Below are 20651 nucleotides of genomic sequence, written 5' to 3' on the forward strand. Positions count from 1 at the left end.
AAAGTAACTGTATTCTGAATACCACCTTTTTAAACGGTAACTGTAACGGAATACAGTTACTCATATTTTGTATTTTAAATACGTAACGGCGGTACATGTATTCCGTTACTCCCCAACACTGCAGGTGGGAAAAAGTTCCAAATGTATAGCACAGATCATCCGAGGTGTTAAAGTGTTTGTTTTTTTATCTGTACATAAACTCTGCTGGTCTTTGCTCAAATAAGATTTTTTACAGTGAAATCTGCCAAATGTGTGAGGCACATTTCACATTTCATTTCATTTGGATTCAAGAGTGAGCTGCTAAGTATTTGGTGGTCAAGGGCAGAGGTCACTGTGATCTCACAAATCATGATTTCATTAGAATCTCATTAATCTCATTAGAAGCTACTTTCAGCTGCTCCGTCATTCATACTTGCTTTGTTCAGATTTGTTTTAGACTAGAACTACAACTCCCAGAGGGGTTTGTGCCTGCAAATCAATCAAAGTTGTGATCTTTTGCTTGTTAGTGGAAATGAAATGCCACAAAAACAGCTTATAAGATAAGAAGGGATAAACTGATGGCATTTTTATTTTAAAAATGATCAAATGCAGGAAAAGAATAGGAGGGTGTGACCATATCTTATATTTGCTCTGTTACTGAATTGATGGCACTAATCATTGGTCCCCATCTTCAGTCTGCATATACAGTAGATATCCTGCTAGCATCAGCTTCAATATGCCTTTAAATGAGTCTGAGTAAAAGCAGGAATTCTAGTTAGCTCGTATAACGTTTGCATTTGCCAGTCCAGTTATTAAATGTTCTTGTCTTTGAAAAACAGAAAGGATATGCTTCCTCTGTTACACAATGTGAAGTTAATGTGGTAAAGCACTAACCAGGTTTTAACCTGATTAACTATTAACTAAAACATACGGAAAATCAGGAAAACAACAAAGGTCACGGAGCACATTTTAGACCTGCATTATTCTGAAGATCTTAAGGGCACTGTTTTCCGTTTTCTGAATTGCTTTTTCAGAAATCGAATGACAATTCACCATAAAATGAAGATCTGAAAGGATTGCCAGACTACAATGAAGGGGCCAAGAATACAATTGCTATAAGACACTCAAAAGGGCTTTCCTCAAATGTCACAGAAATGCCACGGTAAAAGTTTGATTGGTTCACAGAGTGCTTCAGAAACCCGAAAGCTTATGCTCTTCACTTTTCTTCATGCATTTTGATGTTTCTTTTTTCTTTTTTAACAGGAGCAGCACGTCAGAAATCAGCCATCAAATATTGTACGGTAGACATCCCAGAGATGCCCCCGTGCAGTTTCAAACCAGAGGAATACAAGGTAGGAAGTGATGGCACATTCATGTTCTTCTGCAAGCCCTCTCACAAATAAAAGAAAGTCATCAAATATAAAAAGAAACATACGAATCCCCAAAGACCAGGGCCAGAGCCAATTCAGGTTTTCCTGAAATTCAGATACATTTTTCTATGAGGTAAGCTGATCTTTCCCAGATGATCTCTGAGATGGTTCACAGTGGAGCAGCAGATTAGAAATTTACTTTGGGCCTAACAAATTTAGTGCTTTGTTAGCCAAACAAAGAAAGTTGGTGTAATAATGTAAGAACTGCACTGATTTGGTCTTTCCTCGTCTCAGTGAAGATTCTACTTATGGCTTTCTGATTCAGCAGCAGCTGTCTAAACAAGTGTTCAGAGAAGTCTGTACATACCGTACTAAATCATGCCACGGCAAGTCCTAAAATTCCTTATCGTTTCTTAAGGTGAAAGTGGGAGGATTTGCCTCACTGGAAGCTATTTAAGGTTTGGCCCAAGTCCATGACCTAGTAAGACCTAAATATATGGTCTTCATCTTTCCCTCCTGGCTGGCAGCTTCATCTTCATGACCAGTATTTCCCCTATTCCTTTTTTGCACATGTCCAAACCATCTCAGCCTTTCCTCTCTAACTTTAAACTTTAAACTGCCCTCTGATGTACTCATATCCCATCCATCCTGGTCGCTCTCAATAAAAATCTTAGCATCTTCAACTCTGTCACCTCCACCTGTTATTGCCGTGTTTCTGCTGGTGCCACAGAAACCCACACATCAGAACAGGTCTTACTACCATCTGGTGAATCTTACTGATATTAAATTATTATTGCTAGAGCGCCTAGGAGCTGACGATACAGTCCCTTGAGAAATCAGCACTGCTTCCTGCCTGGTGTCTTGAACAGGAAAAAAATATATATTACATCAATTCAATTCAGTTTTATTCATTTATTTTTAAAGGTGCTTTCTATTGTAAGGTAGACCCTACAATAATACATACAGAGACAAACCCAACAAACATATGACCCCCTATGAGCAAGCACTTTATGACATTGAGAAGGAAAAACTCAGGAAGAAACCTCCTTGAGAACCAGGCTCAGGGAGGGGCGGCCATCTGCCGCGACCGGTTGGGGTGAGAGAAGAAAGACAGGATAGTAGCATAGTCGCATACACCTTTTGCAACGTAAGAAAGAGAGGATTCAGGGTCACCTGGTCCAGCCCTAACTATATACTTTACCAAAAAGGAAAATTTTAAGCCTAATCTTAAAAATAGAGATAGTGTCTGTCTCCCAAATCCAAACTGGAAGCTGGTTCCACAGAAGAGGGGGCTGAAAACTAAAGGCTCTCCCTCCCATTCTACTTTTAAGTACTCTAGGAACAACAAGGAAGCCTATAATGTGAGAGCGAAGTGCTCTAATAGGGTGATATGGTACTATAAGGTCATTAAGATAAGATGGGGCCTGATTATTTAAGACCTTGTATGTGAGGAGCAGGATTTTGAATTCAATTCTGGGTTTAACAGGAAGCCAATGAAGGGAAGAGTTACATTAAATCACTTTACATTTTATATGTATAGTATTCTTGTGATACAAGACACAGAGGATGCTTTTCTATTTGGTTCAACTGAATCTCTCTGCTGACAGTGTCCGACTGGCCTTGTTCTTTTATACGTATCTGAAATAAGTCTGAAGTGGTTTTACTGAAAATACCAATGCTGTGCTGGACATTATCTAGATAAGCAAGAGATCTGTACTTCTGACTGACACAAGTATCAACTCTTTTGATCAGTTGTGACATTTACCTGAGAGACACATCAAGAGTAGTGAAGTAGCCATAGGAACAATAGCACTCCTCTGGGGCTGGTGGTGTTGAATCCATGCCACAGAGAATGAAGACTTTTCTGAAGACAAAAGATAATTTTATGCCAGCAACAATACTTGAAAAAAGTTGCATTGCTTCTGTTTTCAACAACTCTGTGTGCATTTTGGAATCAACGACACTAATTGTGATTTTCTGATTCTTACCTGACATAGGGTTTTGGATCCTCATAGTTCAGCAATAATGGTTCCTTCGCAAATGTGCAAGTCACCAGTGGGGCTCCAATTCCAATCACTGATACTGGTTCTTGTATGGTGCGATGAATGATGGTCCGACACTGTTTTGGCCTTTGTGTCCTTGAGTAAAATTCTGGCCATGCGATAGTTTTCCACTTTGTCTGACTCCATCCATAATGTACCTTTCTGGATCTTATAGAGGATTTTGTCAATAACCCAAATCTAATTGTAATGTTACATACGAGTACTTACTAAACAGTTAAAGTATCTGCCCCAAGCCGGCTGATTATTAGTGCACCAAAGTCAATGTTTAAATCTTTGAATGATTCTTTGGCTTCACTAGTTTTGGGATCAAGTTCAACCCCGAGCTGCTGCCATTGTCTAGGATATTACATGTTACATACAAGGATAGTAAAGTGTCAAGGCACCCTGGACCTTATTGCACCCTTACTCAGAATCATAAGGCAGACCACACCCATCTTTGAATTTTCCATTTTTACTACACACATGTAAAGTTTTGCAACTGTTATCTCACATGGTCGTGACGCTTTTACGTTAATAAACTCTGTCCAATGTCTTCCAATAACAACCGCCAAAGTATGTAAAACCAGCTTTATAGGCAAAGAAATCAGGAAGTCCTTCTTTTATGCTTTAAATGTACTACTGTGCTAACACTAATAAAAAAGTTACGACCTTCCCACTCTGTAACATCTCTTCTGCGTATTTTTAGGGTATGTCCAAAGAGCAGATGATGGAGATCTGCAAGCAGAACTGCAACCCCATGACCACGAAGATAACTTACTATAAGAAGCCCGTGTTCATCCACCAGGGCTACATGCAGTGGCTGTGGGATGTGGATGGGAAGCGATATTTGGATTTATTTGCCGGTGTGGCTACCGTCAGTGTGGGCCACTGCCACCCGTAAGGCCGTTCTTCTTCACCGTGTATGGTTTTTGTTCTGATTTCAGTTGTTTATACAAAATTGGCTCATTCAGTTCTTTCCACTTTGACCTTTGTTTGCATAGAAAAGTCACAGCTGCGATACAGAAGCAGCTGAAGAAACGATGGCATACTACTAACATCTACATCCATCCTGAACTGCATGAGTATTGTGACAAACTGGCCTCCTACTTACCTGATCCTCTTAAGGTGCTCTGCTACAGTCCATGAATCTACTTAGTATAAGGGCTGTTGTTAAAATGTGTCCTCTCTGGTTTCTCATCCAGGTGATTTATCTGACCAACAGCGGCTCGGAAGCCAATGAGCTTGCGATGCTGATGGCTCGCCTCCACACTGGCAACTTTGATATAATCACCTTCAGGTAAACGTCTCATTGTAACCAAGCTTAATTTGTCTATAATCATGATGGATCTTATATATATATATATATAGATAGATATATATATAGATATATATATATATAGATATAGATATATAGATATAGATATAGATATATATATAGATATAGATATATAGATATATAGATAGAAATCTGTCCCGCCTTTCTAGTTTTACATTTAGCTGCACAGCATAAACATACTAGAGGCTGTGCCATTGGCCATTCATCCATATCCTCCTGAGAACCAGCCTATTCATTTATGTCATCTGTAATGGTCTATATCTTTTGACTTATTTGAGCTGTCCTACCCCTAAGTCCTTGTCTGGGTGGCCTCTTTTAGCTCCAGAGAGAAAGGAAATCACAAAAAAAGTTCAATGGGGAGATTCTTTTTTGCTTGGTTCTCAGGAGGATATAAGCAGGAGAAGCGATATTATGCTAATGTTTAATGTTGAGTGGATGGGCCTCAGTTGATGAACATTGGTTGACTGTTGGAATTTGCATTATATTATGTTCATGCGACAAGACAATATTTTTCTTTGTCCTTCATCACGGAGTTGGCTTTGCTTTTTATCACATTACCCTTTTTCAAGGTTAGCATTGATATACTCTAATATGAAGCCACACAAAGATGTAGATGTGCATTCAAATTCATCCCCTTTGCCACAGGAAATATAACTGATTAATTGTCATTATGTTCAGTCATTACGTCACCTTTTAATTTTATTTGAATACATTACGGGACAAAATTTAGGCTTCTGGACCTGTTGCACCATGGTACCTCTGCAAAATTCACATTTTTAATCTTGTCGTGACTTTATTAGAAAAGCAGATTATTCAAGTGTAGCTTTTTAAATGTAATAAACTGTGGAACTGTGGATAGTATTATACTGCTAGCAGCCCCCTGTGAAACTGAAGGAGAAAAATAGTTAGTAAGAAGCAGCATTAAAGGAAAGGGTGCAAAAGAGCAGCATTAACCACAGTCTTGGTAATTATAGACAAAATGTAGAACTAGGTGATGAACTTGTTGTATGTCAAGCCTCTGTATATAACCACTCACACTTTATAGGATGAAGACAAGTGTAGTGAAAGAGACAGAATCCTAGTGTAGCACCATTTTGATCATCACTGTGTATGAAGGGTACAGGAACACAGAGTAATAAATAACGGGAAAAGTAGGCGCTGAATGAGCAACTTTGAAAACGTATATATGTAAGAGATCGAGAGACTGCCCTTCAAATCTGCAGGAGGCTTTTGCGCTGTACTTATTCCACCTTGTAAATGGGATAATAAAGAAGCTGTTGAAATGAAAAAGTCTGTCTTAAGTTGTGTATTTTCACCAGGTCAGAATCAAAGGATCAGGAGCGGCAACTGATCCTCGACAAAACCCATTTACAGTCGAAAAGAAGAACAAAAAGAGAGGATGGAAGGAAGGATGGATTGATGGATCCAGTCTAAATGGGAGGGGGTGGGGGGTGCTCACTAGTCGCAGACATCTCAAACACAGCTCCCAAAGCCCCACCCAACACTGAGCTAGCTTTTTTTAACCCTCTTATAAAAACTGTAAGAAGCTGTATAAGTGATGTTGTTACCCCAACAAAAACCGGCAAAGCTGGCAACACTGCCACACAACTGCATGATAAAACAAGTGCAGCATTTTATTACACTCAATAAAGAATTAGTGTTTGCAGAGAAAGAGTCCGTGCTGCCCTTTTTTATTGAGGGCATCAGAGTTGATAGATCAATCCAGTTTGTCATCAAGTTGCACACCAAGATATTTGTATGACTACGCCACTTTGATGTCCGGCCGGCCGGCCATCCATGTCCTACCGCTTATTCGATTTTGTGTCACAATGGCAGCAGTCTAACCATATACACCCAGACTTCTCTAACAGCTCATCCAAGAGATGTAATCTCTCCAGCGAGTCCTAGGTCTCCCCCCAGGGCCTTGTCCCGGTAGGACATATCCGAAACACCTCAACTGGCTTCTTATGATGTGGAGCTCTACTCCAATGACCAAACAATGACCAAGAGGGCAGGAAGCCGGTTCCATCCGTTTAAAGAAATATTAGTTTCTTTAAATTTTCCATGGCCATTGCGTACCTATGACCTCATTACTTCACTGCCCAGAGCTTGTAACCATAGGTGACGGTAGGACTATAAACTGACCAGTAAATTGACTGCTCCGCTTTTACGCTCAATTCTCTCGTCAAGTTTTGATTGTATTCATGATGCAGCAGTTCTTCTTAATCCAGTTACAGAAGGCACTGACCAGGTTCCTGTATTCTTCCACCTGTACGTTCCTATACATCCCACAATTGCTGTGTCCTCTGAATATTTTTGCATGTGGCTTATGTTAGACTTATAGTTCATGTCCACAGTGTATACTGTGAAGAAGAACAAATAAATGCTGGTGCGTGGCACCCTCAGGAAAAGCTGTGTTTACATGTATGCCACCATAGTGGTTCATTACAACCTTTCTCAGTATGTTTCCTGAATTCTCAAAAACCGATGCGGATGTGCCGTCTAGCGGTAAGGGTTTGTTGTTGGTGCAGGTACTACTTGAGCAGGCATTGCAAATAATCTTATGGGCAGCATTCCAGGTTTTATGATGTTATCTTTGTTCTGTGTTAACCATTAACTGTCAGACTGACCCAGCTGACTTGGTTTCTGCCCAATAAACAGACCATGTGCCCTGATGTGTTTAGAGGTCCTTGGGGAGGAAGCTACTGCAGGGACTCCCCTGTGCAGTCCATCAGACAGTGTAGCTGTGCTCAAGGTACACACACACACCCCTGGCTTATCACACATCAATTATCTTTATTGTCGCTCTCATAAACAGGAACATTCATCTCCATGGTCTGCACTAATAATAGCTTGCATGTGCGTGAATTGTGTGCTTACAATCGTGATGTTTATAACACTAAAAGGATGTAAAGGATGAATGGTTGTGGTCAAAAGTTAACATCTGCTCTTCCTGTGTATGAATGTTATGGTAATTTGACCCTTTTAGGGATTTCTTTGAACAGTTCTTTTCCAGGTTGACGTTATTCTACATAATGACTTAAAAAAAACAAAAGAATTGGGTGCATAAGTCAGAATGTATTTATTTATTTAACTTCTGGTGCAAACCCAGTTACTTTGTTCTCTAAGCAGGCCTGAAATATGACAGAAACCACTCAGTTGAGAAAAGAGCTTCAAGCATTACTCCTAGTAGGATTTCAAATGGGGAAGAGTTAAAGTTCCCTTGAAGTTGCACCTCAGTTTGGAAGCCATCATTGAGCATTTAATCTAATTTTTAATCAAAATTTGTTGGTAACGTTGATGTTAGGGCTTTGGAAAGGCCATTCCAGAAAATTCAATTGTGTCGAAGCTTCAACATGAAGTTGAAGAATTTGGGGGTAGTCCTCCTTCATCATTATTCCAACCACTTTATGTAATTTACCTGTACCTCTAACACCAAAACAACCCCAGAGCATGATGCTACCACCACCATGCTTGACAGCTGGTATACAGTTCTTAGGTTTGAGAGCCTCCCCTTTACTCTTCAAATATTACCTTATTGTTGCCAAATAGTTTTTGGCAACAATAAGGCATTTGGCTTGCCAAGTTCAACTGCAAATTTCAGGTGTTGATGTATTCAGGTGAAGGTGTTGATTTTGGAGCAGGGGATTGTTTTCTCCTCCGTCCATAGTGATGCACAACTCACGTCATTGTGGACAGTGATGCTGGTGTTCCAGCTGTTTCCAGTTCATAGCAGGCTTTCTGGTTCCTGTGTTGGTCTTGAACATCCTAACCGATTTCCTCAAATCTGGGGATGACAGTTTGGGTCTTTTTCCAGACCTCGTTAAAGGGGACGCACTTTCAAATTGCTTCTACTTGCTTAAAATCTGCAGATGTTTAGAAATAGCTCCACAAGACCTCCCCAAATTGTGTAAAGCTCTTAGATCTTGACTGAGTTCCTTGGACTTTCCTATTGTTCTGAGTACTGGTCAATCCAGTAAGTGCTGTCAAACAAATCCTTTTTACTACCAGCTGTAGTCAATCATGATCCCTAACAGGACCTTTACAGACCTTGGCCTTGTCAAGTTGAAAGATGTTTTTTAAACCCATTATTTATTATGCATTCTGTGCAATCATTCCACCCTGGAAAAGAAGAATTACCCAAAATCACCATGTCATTTATGGCCTTGATAAGTGTGAATTTTGGTTAAATTGTTTGTTTTGCCAGGTAAATTTAGACCTTTAATAAGAGTGGTCAGAGAAAGAAAGGTCAGCGAAAGAAGTGTTTATGCCCCTGCAGTTCAAACTGCTAATCATTCACTTGTTGTAATGGTTAATCATTCTGAGGAAATTTGTAAGCCTGAGTTTCACCTAGAGTGTACCTGCAAATTCAGCGTGCTAACACACCTGCATGAGAAATTATTCTGTCTGAAACATGAAGAAAAGGCAAGTTCTTGTGGTGCAATAAACACTTTTTGAAAACATATAGACATTTGTATACCGTTACTTTTAGAAAACTGTTGTCTCTGGTCCCACAGGTGCTTGCATAGCAAATAAACATTACATTGAACAGTTAGAAGAGACATTTGCTACCAGCGTTCCAAGTCAAATTGCAGCTTTCTTTGGAGAGCCTATTCAGGTACTATATTCTTTTTATCCATGGCTATGGCTGGATTTATTTTTGACTCCGTGTGATAGTAGCAGACAAACAACATTCATTTTACTAAATATATTTGTTATGCTACTACTCAGGGTTTTTTCTGCATGACTGCTTCTGTTTTTGTTATTTTTTTGAATATGTTAGCAAAGGAATATAAGCGTGTTTGGTGTGTACAGGGCATGGGAGGAGCTGTACAGTACCCGAAAAACTATCTCAAGGAAGCTTACAAACTTGTAAGACAGAGAGGAGGAATCTGCATTGTTGATGAGGTCAGACACCACGAAGGTGTTATGTTTTTCTCAAACACGAAATAAAGCAAAAGCCAAACAGTACTGCAAGGCTAAGCCAATGCAGTAATTATAAAAGTGAGCTAAACGCAATTCAATGGAATTTATTTTAGAAACTCTTGGTTTCTTTGAGTGAACTGTGGATAACTAATGTATTATATAATTATATAATCCAATTGTGTATTATAATAATCTAATTATTAGTGAGCGATATATAGAATTTTAATATAAAAGGCATTTGCACATTACAGGTCTAGACTGGATTAGGCCGAACGGGAAGCCACTTTTGGGGTTTCCAAGGTCATGATGTCATTCCTGACATGGTTACAATGGCAAAGGGTATTGGCAATGGATTCCCAGTGGGAGCTGTTGTTACCACACCAGGTGAGATTACATTAAGATGCGCAAGTCCTAAATTCAATTAGCATGTATGGTAAATGGCCTGTATTTGTATAGCGCTTTACTTAGTCCCTAAGGACCCCAAAGCGCTTTACACTACATACAGTCATTCACCCATTCACACACACATTCACACACAGGTGATGGCAAGCTACATTGTAGCCACAGCTGCCCTGGGGCGCACTGACAAAGGCGAGGCTGCTGGACACTGGCACCACCGGGCCCTCTGACCACCACCAGTAGGCAACGGGTGAAGTGTCTTGCCCAAGGACACAATGACCGAGACTGTCCAAGCCGGGGCTCGAACCGGCAACCTTCCGATTACAAGGCGAACGCCCAACTCTTGAGCCACGATCGCTCTTAACCTCTTTTTTATGTATTTTTTTCGCTGCCCTAATTAAATTTGTTTATGTGATCCCAGCAATTTTCAATTTCAAATGCAAACACAGACTTTTTTCCCTCAGAACGTCATGCAAAATCCATTGACATAAAGCATAAACGATATAAGAGCAAACACTGACTCACATGGTAATTACCAATACAGCGCTAGCCTTGAAAATGTATGTTTATTTCTGTGAGTGGGTGTGTAATAATAGGCTGCTGTGCGTTCATGGTAGAAACAGCTTTCACGTACTGGTCAACTTTTAGATGCACGATTTATGCTCTTAAAGACCCCACTGTCCAAAAATTAACATGAAACCCCTTGATACTTACACAAATCATTTGCAATGCATGTATTCTGAGACATTTGTATTCTGAGGCTGAAGTTTTGATTACAAGCAGCAGAGCGGAGGTGTGAGCTTGTTTATTCATGTGTGTGTGTGTGCGTGTGTGTGTTTTTCCAGAAATTGCTGCTTCCTTTGTGAAAGCCTCCCACTTCAACACATTCGGAGGAAATCCCTTGGCGTGTGCCATTGCTTCATCAGTTCTCGATGTAAGAACCGATCTTCTTATTTCCATAGACGAGTTTGAGAAGTTCTTAATAAAACAGTCAGGCAAGTTTATAACTTGTCTTTTCGCCCAGTGAATGAAGATAGATTACATGTTTAGTTTTTTTTCCCTGCTACTATGCACACCTCTGTAAATCACGCACGAGTGGGGAAGTTTAGTGATTTATACATCTTTTTTTATTTGTCTCTACCTTTGCTAACAAAGCAGATAAAGCTTATCACACAACACAGTGAACCAGATAAAAGCTGCAGCACATTATACATCATAAAATATACTGCTGAGTACCATTTTATATGCGGTGCCATTTTTACTTTTAAGAAACACAATGTTTGCTTCGGCAGTGGAGAGTTGACGAGGGGACTAACAACTAAAGAAAATATTAATCTGGTAGTACAAATATATTTTTGAGCAACTTGGAAGTAGCTTAAAAACATTTATGTTTGCAAACTGATTTGAGTGGTTAACATTTTTCTTTGTACAAATCTACCAATCATATATTTTCCAGATGGAACTGCATAGTGGATCAAAATTTGATCCACTTTTCTGTGTTTACAATTCCATCAGTTTTGACAACACCACTGATTCAAATGCAGCCCCAAACCATTACAGAGCCTCCACCGTGCTTTACAGATGACTGTAGACTCTCTGTTACGCACTGTTTTATCTCCTTTATACATAGTGACAATAATTAGACCCAAAAATTTCCCATTTGGATTCATCGCAGACAGCTACCCGTCCACTGGGACCATTTCTGATGAGGCTTTGGTAAACAGCAGATGATGAACTGAAAGGCCATATCCATCTCCCAGGTTTTGTCAGATACTGTTCATCATATTTTTTAGGCCAGCCACTTTTTCTTTTGTCCTTCACTTCTTCAGGTTCCTCATTTTTGGTGAATACACTGCACACCTTACTGAGATATGCCAAGGTTTAACCTAATAGCTATTTAGAACCGTACAGTTTCTGCAGATTTGTCGTGATGCAAATCTGCTTCAGCACATCCCAAAGGTTCTTTAATGAGCTGAGGACTGTGGAGGCCATTTGAGTACAGTGAACTCATTGTCATGTTAAGGAAACCAGCTTTAGGGGATCTGAGCTTTACGACACAGAGTGTTGTCCTATCCAACAGACGATGGGCAAGCTGTGGTCCTACTGTCAGTAAAAATTGTGGGGCTTGTTGCTTTTCTGAAGTGGTTTAATAGCTGGTCATTTCCCCTCCTTATTAAAAGTATTTGACTATATGATTAAAGATGCCAAAGACTCCAGATCACATTTCTCCAGGTGTAAGCTGATTAAAAAGCAAAAAAGGGGCAATTTTTCCAAACCTTAAGAAGGAATCCTTTCACATTTTCCACCACGTAGCTGTAGCACGATGTAGAGCGTGGCATGGCCACAGATTTGGGTTTTTTTCAGTGTATTTGTTTTTGAAAATAAACAACAAGCACTGACTGAAAAAAAATTTTTCCTAACATGAAAAAATTGAACTGAATGTTGTTACCTTGTTAAGTTCAAATGATTGTACTGCATTATTTTCCTTTTTAGCAACTCGAATGGGGAAAAAATGAAGTAGAACAAAATGCTGCACATTTTATGTGGAATTCATTTCTTTTCAGACTATCAGAGAGGATAGCACACAGCACAACAGTCTTCATGTGGGCACCTATCTGATGACGCAAATGGCTGAACTCAGAGACAAATATGAGATTATCGGTGATGTCTGTGGAAAAGGCCTCCAGATCGGCGTGGAAATGGTTAAAGACAAGGTAGTGCGTTCTAAACAAGTGACTCATCTCTCGTACACCATTAGGAGTAGCAGCAGTTGTCATTTGCGCTTAAATATGTGAGCAGAGCAAATTCAGTTTGTTTTTAAAAATACTACAGTGGACCAGCAGCAGCTGTTAGCAGAGAAGATTAGCCAAACTATTCCTTCCCAAAACCCACACTGAATAAAAATCAGTCTGACTCTTCAGTTTACATATTTGGTTATGTCCAAAGGCTGATTTAACATTTCTGTCATGTTGCCTGTAAGTAAAAACTCTAAAGTCCAAAAACGTTGGGATACTGTGTAAAAACAGAAAGACTGAAAGACAGAAAAGATGCACATTTTATTCAAAATGAAACGCATCAAATGCTTAAACATTTTACTACTACCTCAAATAAATCTTATCTTACTTTGATTTTGATGGCAGCAGCGGTTCTCAGAAAGTTGGTATGTGGTGGTTGTGGGAACGAAAGGCTGGAAAAGTAACTGTTTCTGTGAACTACTGGGAATAAAATAATAACAATACTGTTTTTAACTTACATTTTACATTTTCTGAATGAGGTTTGTGCACGCTGATCCTATTCATATGCACCACTTTTCGTGATGTATTGTTAAACAGGAGGAAATGTGGAAGTCAAAAATGCCATTTAATACTTTAACTAAGCTTTCTGACTGAGGAAACATTAACATATTAGACCACAGAAGACATGGCGCTTGCTTTAAGGTGCTATAGAAGTAGATGAGTAATATTAGTAATACTAGATAGCACATCTTTGTGTCCTTTCATATCTTCTTTTTGAACCACAGGGCAGCAGAGAGCCGCTGCCTCCTGAAGCAATGAGTGAGATCCTTGAGGACATCAAGGACATGGGAGTCCTGATAGGCAAAGGAGGAGTGTACGGACAGGTAGGCGGAGTCACCATGAGCTGACCTATCCTTGTGTCAGTTTAGTCATGTGGTGGAAAAAGAAAAAAAGTTTACATGACTCCATGCGAAAAACAAAATCACCCTTACCGCTACTAATCAGATTCACTTTATTTACTGATCAGTGTTAAGTGATCTGGCGTGGAACATTCAGCTACAATGCCACAATCTTCCCAAGAGCAATACTCGACGACACTACAAAGAAACCAAAGTTACAGACGGTGCGGCTTCAGTCAGCATGTTGAAGTTCATGGCAGTACAATTACAAAAAGCCTGTAGGGTTGCCAGGAGAAAGAACATGACAGCACCGATTAGGTTTGCAGCGATGCATCTAAAAATCACAAGGCATCTCCTTGGGAGATTTCGCCAAAGTGGAGGCGTTTGGCCACAATACACAGCATACAAGTACAAACCAATCTAACCAACTGTCCAGCACAGTGGTGGAGGGGTGATGATTTGAGCTCGTTTTCCAGCCACAGGACCGTCTCGCAGTCACCAAGTCGCCCTTGAACTCATCTGTATACCAGACCAGAGCATTTCAGAGTCAAATGTGAGGTCATCTGTCTGGAAGCTAAAGCCTGGCCCAAATTGGCTTATGATACTCAAGGTGCTGAAAACACACAGTCAAAGTCAAGGTCACAACCTCACTAAAACACTGATGAGAACTTGAGCTGTACAAACCACAATGAACTGAAAAAGGTAATGACGAGTGGGTCAAAATCCCTCCACAACTATGTGAGAGTCATCAGAGAGTTATTGCTGAAAAGGTTGTTTTACAAGAAACAGAATCATGGGGTGTTCTTAGTTTAAGAACCCAATACAGAGTTAGGAAATATGAGTGTAAAAATCAGCTATAAAACTATAAATATGGGACAAAAAATAACTAAATCATGATGGAGAATCTCTATTTTGCCCTTGAGGAAGTTCACTCATCTAAACTCGTCAAACCAGCACAAGTCTTTGTTCTTCAAGAAGTGATTTGACTTACTAGACTTCACAAAAGAATGGTGGTGCACCAGCTTCTGCTTTTCTGTGCCCCGCCCTTCAGAATGTGCTTTAAAGCAGTTATTAGCAAGGATTTTTCGGTCAAACTTAGGTTTGTGTTCTTTAAAAAATTCAACAAGCGAAAGATTCAAGGCTAAAACTTTGAACAGTCTATGCGACGGCACACTCAGTCTTGAACAGGACTATCAAAAAACATGGTGTTACAATCTCCTTGCCTGCAAACTCTTGAGACATACATTACAACAAAAAGTCTCTGCGGTGCAAACCACAGACTGAGCTTCCAAAAACTTTGCTGTGTATCAAAGGAAATTATTTAACTTTTTGTAATTAACCATTTACAATGACCCTACACATTTTAAAATGAATAGGAGGGAAAAAAATAGCATCAGCGTCTCCAAGGCTAAAAAACCAAATGCACTACACTAATCTCCGGGTTGAAGCCAAAAATATAACGTCTAAGCTAACGGCTGGCCTCAAAACAGCAATAACAGAGAAATGCAATAAGCTTCCACTAATGAACAAAACACTTTACAAAACAAGTCCCACAAGTTTGCCACTCCTAACCTCCAAGAGCACTTAAAAAACAAAACAAAACAAAAAAAAAAACAGCAAAACAGCACTAACTCAGCATGCACACCCTTCTCAGAATCCAGTGGCTGAACAGCATTTAGCTCTTGCTGTTGGAGGTAAATCTGAAGTTCCACAAATGATCTGAATGCCTTCATCTGTGGCAATCAGGTGTGAGAAACCTAAGAGAGAAAGGGAGGGAGAGCACAGCTGTCTTCCAGAAAGAGGCCAGAAGATCAGTGAATGTAGATTGTAAGTCATTGTATTCTGTTATTTATTCATTTATTTGACAGCATCCCAACCTTTTTGGAATTTTTTTGGTGGTCTAACCTAATTACTGTGCTTGACAGCAAGTCTCTTATTCACTTTCTTATAAATTGAAGCTTTTAAAAAAAAATAATAAAAATGTTAATAGTAATATTAATAGCAGAAAAAGAGTACCCAGTTCATCAAAAACTTTATTTCACCTCCATCTCTGATCAAATGTCATTGTTGAAAAGAAAGTTTTATTTCATACAGCGCGTCCCCGGCAGAGTGCTTTGACTGGCTGTGGAAAATACTGTAGGCGTTTTATGTTACTCATTATGAAATATTACACTGGATGAAAAACATTATATGGTGCACATTTTTTGAAAACTCCATTCAGTCGGGAATCAAAATGTCACTGCCACAATTGCTAACCTTGTATTGTTCTAGGGAAAAAAGCCAGAGCGTAACTTTTTAGATTTATTCGCAGATCAACAATGAATCAATGTGAAAGCCTCTTTACAATTTGTTTCGATGCTTAAAGCTTTTCAACTGCCTTGTCCTTGAGTTTAAAAGGCATCCTTTTCTGTAAAAGTAATTTTTTCTTTTCAATTAATGCACAGCTATTCATGCGTGATACAGTGAAGATAACAGGGACCTCATTTTAAACTTTTTCACCTATTACAAGCGATTGTTCAACAGAAAGAGGGGGGGTCTCGATTTAAAAGCAAATGCCTTTCCCGGCTTAGATATTAATTTATGGGCCTGCTCTGCCTTCAGGATAAGAAAAGAAAAATAGATTATTTTGCTCCATGAGCTCCACTCTCACCTTCTTTTTTCCTTTCTCTCACCACTTTAGACCTTCCGCATACAACCCCCCATGTGCATCACGAGGGAGGATGTAGATTTCTTCCTGGCGGTGTTTAATAAAGCAATCTCGGGCTACACGGACAGAAAATGAGCAGGTCAATGCTGAGGAGTGAACTGGAATGGAAAACCATTCAGCAAGGGACTTCTCCTTTAAAAAAAAAACAATTAAAAATGTATTGTCTGAATGTTTCAAATTATATAAAAATGGCTCCACTGAAATCAGTCTTTTATAGTCACTGATTTTTACTGTTTCTCTAACTTCGATGTCATTTTGCTCACTTCCGATTGAATGACTAAACATTTTTGTGATCAGCCTGTAAAAATATTTGAGATGAACCGACCACAAAATTACAGTTTCATTTTGTTTTTGTCTTCCCGATAAAACTGCAAACATACGATGAAATGAATGCATGATTTTTATTCTTTTTTTTAGACACATCCAACAAGCTGTTCGCTGTTACACACGATTCCCAGAGGCATTAATGGAAGCAAGAAGCACTCCGAGAGTGCAAACCTCCACCATGAGCAGTATTTACTTATAAGAGAATAGTGTTGTATTTCATGTATATACTCATTTCATTATCTAAAACATACTGTAAGAAGTTTATATGGCAGTAAAAATCAGATACGGGCAACATGACAGATGTTTACATTGATTACAGAGACATTATGTAGGAGTAGGTCATGGATAATAGGTATTACCTCATTCCTTTTTCTCTTTCTGATGCTTTCTTTAAAGATCTAACACCTTTTAGGGTCAGCTTAAACAAAAGGCAGATGTGGGATTGTGAAATGTTAAAGTGAGGTCAGAGGTCAAATGTGACATGTTTGGTTGGAGCCTATAATGTGATATTTATGATCCCCATGTGCCAGAATCATTTCTGAAATGGTGCCGATAGAATCAGAAGCAGTTTCATTTGTAGCATAGTTTTAACGGTTAAAACAAAAATATTTTTAAACGTTTGACCCTGAAGAAGAGGTAAGAGGTCCAATGTAACATATTTAGAATCCCCATATATCATTGCCTGATCACTGATCAGGCCTAAGATTCTGACCGCTGAGACGTGAAGTCGATAACACCGATTATCTCCTCATTGTGGCACCTGTTTGCAGATGAGCTATACCAGGGAGCAGATGAACATTTTGTCCTCAAAGATGAAGCAGGAACAATGGGCAAGTATCAAGATTTGAGCAGGTTTGACAGGGGCCAAATTGTGATGGCGACTGGGTCAGACCATTTCTGCACTGATCAGTATTGATCAAAAGTGGTCCAAGGTAGAAACAGTGATGAACCAATGACAGGGTCACAGGTGGCCCAGCTCACTGATGCATGCAGGGAACAAAGATTCCACAGATGGGTTAACATAGCACAAACTGCCAAAAAAGTTAATGTTGGTTCTGACAGATACAAGTGCATCATAGTTTGCTGTGTATGGGGCTGCATATGTGCAGACTGGTCATGTGCCCATCTGACCTCTGTCCATCATCAAAAGCACCAACAATGGACACAGAAACATAAGAACTGGACCATGGAGTGATGGAGGTAGTGGCCTGAACTGATGATCTTCTACATCATGGATCATGGGCGATCGTGGCTCAAGAGTTGGGAGTTTGCCTTGTAATCGGAAGGTTGCCAGTTCGAGCCCTAGTCGTTGTGTCCTTGGGCAAGACACTTCACCCGTTGCCTACTGGTGGTGGTCAGAGGGCCCGGTGGTGCCAGTGTCCGGCAGCCTCGCCTCTGTCAGTGCGCCCCAGGGTGGCTGTGGCTACAATGTAGCTTGCCATCACCAGTGTGTGAATGGGTGCATGACTGGATGTGTAAAGCGCTTTGGGGTCCTTAGGGACTAGTAAAGCGCTATACAAATACAGGCCATTTACCATCACATGTATGACCAGGTATGTGCATTAGCATCATCATCATTTTGCCCTTGAAGGAGGATTTAGAGGTCAAATGCACCATGATATTTTAAATGGTGTATATGGTATTTTCTGTGTTTAACATTTATAAGACTCATTATTTTTGAGTTAGAAGGCTTTTTGTCAAAAGTTAGCCTTGAAGACCTTGGTGGATGTAAGACAAATTTTAACAGACACACTAACAAAAACATAACCACCTTGGTCGAGGTAATGATTTCAGGGTGGTATACCAATCTGAAGCATCATCTTTATTAGTAATACCACTATAGACAAACAAGGACAGAGGTTTCCTGGAGATGTACAGATTTAATATTGGAGATAGAAGTATCACATACACATCAAAAACTCTTTCTCTCAACTGGTTTCAGTATGAAGACTGTCATAAGTTATGAAAGGCTGCTCGGAAAGTTTTATTCATTCCATTCTGGACGATTCACTTTTTGACACAACTGTATTACTGAACATTATAGTGTAATTAAAAAAACAAAAAACAAAGCTACGAGTCAGCCAGTGCTGTCCACTTTAGACCCCTTTAGAGGTTTGTTTTGTTTTTTAAGCCTTTAAGTGTTCCTGCTGAGTGAAGCTCTTTCAAGTTCAAAAGTCCAGGTCAGGATGTGTTATCTGTTCTTCTTCTTGTCTTTCTTGCTCTTGCTCATGGAGCTCTGAGGAGTATTTCCGGAGAGGGCTGTAGCGTGGCCGCTGGACTTCAGATGGTCAAACAGCTTGTTTCTTGTGGAGAACTCGTTATTGCAAGTGACACAACGGAGGTTCACTTCCTTCTGGAGGTGGAAATGGAGATAAGTGATGAAAGTGACGATTGTTTTCTAACAACAAGTGCTGCATTTGAACTAATGAGACAGGGTGAAGCATGTCTCGCCACAGTTCTCACATAATAATTAGGATTTAATTAACAATATTGTACAAAAGTCTTGAGCCACATTTTATTTCTTTAAATTAGGAAATAATGCAAACATACAAGGAAATAAAGCATATAAGTAAAAAAGTCTTCAGTGAAGAGTAGCTGAATCAACTCAAGGTTCAGATGCATCAGATCATCTCTTTGCTGAATTTTTAAGATACGGTGCTACTACTTTGATCCTCCACTAGTCCTGTTTCCTAAAAAGCTTTTAAGAACACAGTCCAATCCATGCTGAGATATGAGATATTTCCAGCTCTTTGGGGAATCACTTTGTTTCCAAAAATCCAGGGGTCTTTTTGCCTGTCAGGCTGTTATCTGTTTTTTGTAGATTGCAACATCTTTAGACACTGTTGCAAAAGTGCCTAAGGACGCCGTTTAAAATAGATTCTTTGCCAATTTATCTCTGCAGTGTCAATCCAACACTGCTTTATTGCGTGAGTTAGGTGCATACTTTCTTTTTTTGTTGGAATGATTCATATTTGTCTAGAACATTAACAAACAAAAAAAATGTCTGAAGGTTCAGGTTCAAGGACTGGACTGAAAATGAGTGAAAAAATGTCTAAAGAAAAACTCTGAAAGACCTTCAGAAAATCTGTCTCCTTGAAAGCAAAGTATAAAGAAATGTGGGGCGGCTCAAGACTTTTACACAGTACAAGAAATATTTTTAAAAAAAAATCATCTGAATTCTGGATTTTACAAACCTCAGGAAACTGTTCTCCTGTGTGCTGCTTGACGTTCTTTGGTTTGTCTTTTCCTCCTCCCTTCTTTCCCTTCGTCTTCCCAGTGCTGCAGAGGTAACATTCACATCAAGGATACATTTAAAAAAAAAAATAAAAAATGTTATTACGCTGCCCAATTTCACCTAGGAATTGGTTGGTTCCCTCCTCTATCGCACCAAGTTGAGCCCCACACATCCTCAATACAAATGACAGAGAATATTATTATATTATTTTTTTCTCTCCATTTCTTTTCGCCCTTTTCTTTAACCCAGAATGAAAGAACAAACACTAACTGTCACATTGCTACAACATGCACATTATTGTAAAGGAAAGTACTCTTGAAGGAACACAACTCAATTCATTGTTCTGTTCATTTTGTCCATCATTTGGAAAGATTTTGGGCCATGGTGACATGCTGTCAGGGCTGGGCTATATCATACCGTTCACGGTAATACCGGTGTAATGTTGGGCAACGATAGGAAAATGAAACCTATCGTGCCTTTGTTTACATACGCTCATGGCGGAAAAAGTATGACGGCGGCGACGCAGAATGAGAACAGCGAAAGTGGATCGCTGAATGAAACGGATGAACCAGAAGTGGTTTGTAAAAATGCTGCAACTTCAGTGGTGGAACTGGTTTAGCTTTCGTCCGTCAGATACACAACAAAGCACTATTTTTGGTAGAGCATGCTAGCGGGCCGTCGTTATTACCGTGTTTT

At 39.6% G+C, this 20651-nt stretch overlaps 2 protein-coding genes across 2 annotated transcripts in view; one reads left to right on the forward strand and one right to left on the reverse strand.

The window, feature by feature from the left end:
- The first annotated feature begins 1122 nt into the window (after positions 1–1122).
- LOC102311178 (alanine--glyoxylate aminotransferase 2, mitochondrial-like) lies at positions 1123–17735 on the forward strand. The gene is given in 13 exon segments (XM_042224425.1): positions 1123–1141; positions 1243–1331; positions 4098–4288; positions 4393–4516; positions 4594–4694; positions 7307–7482; positions 9245–9345; positions 9543–9635; positions 9905–10037; positions 10898–10986; positions 12617–12766; positions 13573–13671; positions 16367–17735. Coding segments are annotated over 13 exon segments (1467 nt in total). The 3' UTR covers positions 16469–17735.
- A 788-nt stretch (positions 17736–18523) lies between these two features.
- dnajc21 (DnaJ heat shock protein family (Hsp40) member C21) overlaps positions 18524–20651 on the reverse strand; it is a 12822-nt gene continuing 10694 nt past the window's right edge. Inside the window, exons 11-12 of the mRNA XM_005931241.2 lie at positions 19915–19999; positions 18524–19073 (exon numbers count right to left, since the gene is read on the reverse strand). Coding sequence (XP_005931303.1) covers positions 18912–19073; positions 19915–19999 — 247 coding nt within the window. The 3' untranslated portion in view covers positions 18524–18911. The remainder of the gene's footprint in view (positions 19074–19914; positions 20000–20651) is intronic.

The sequence above is a fragment of the Haplochromis burtoni genome, unplaced genomic scaffold (genome assembly GCF_018398535.1).
Source record: "Haplochromis burtoni strain Fernald_Lab_line unplaced genomic scaffold, NCSU_Asbu1 Contig_137, whole genome shotgun sequence".
Classification (NCBI taxonomy): domain Eukaryota; kingdom Metazoa; phylum Chordata; class Actinopteri; order Cichliformes; family Cichlidae; genus Haplochromis; species Haplochromis burtoni.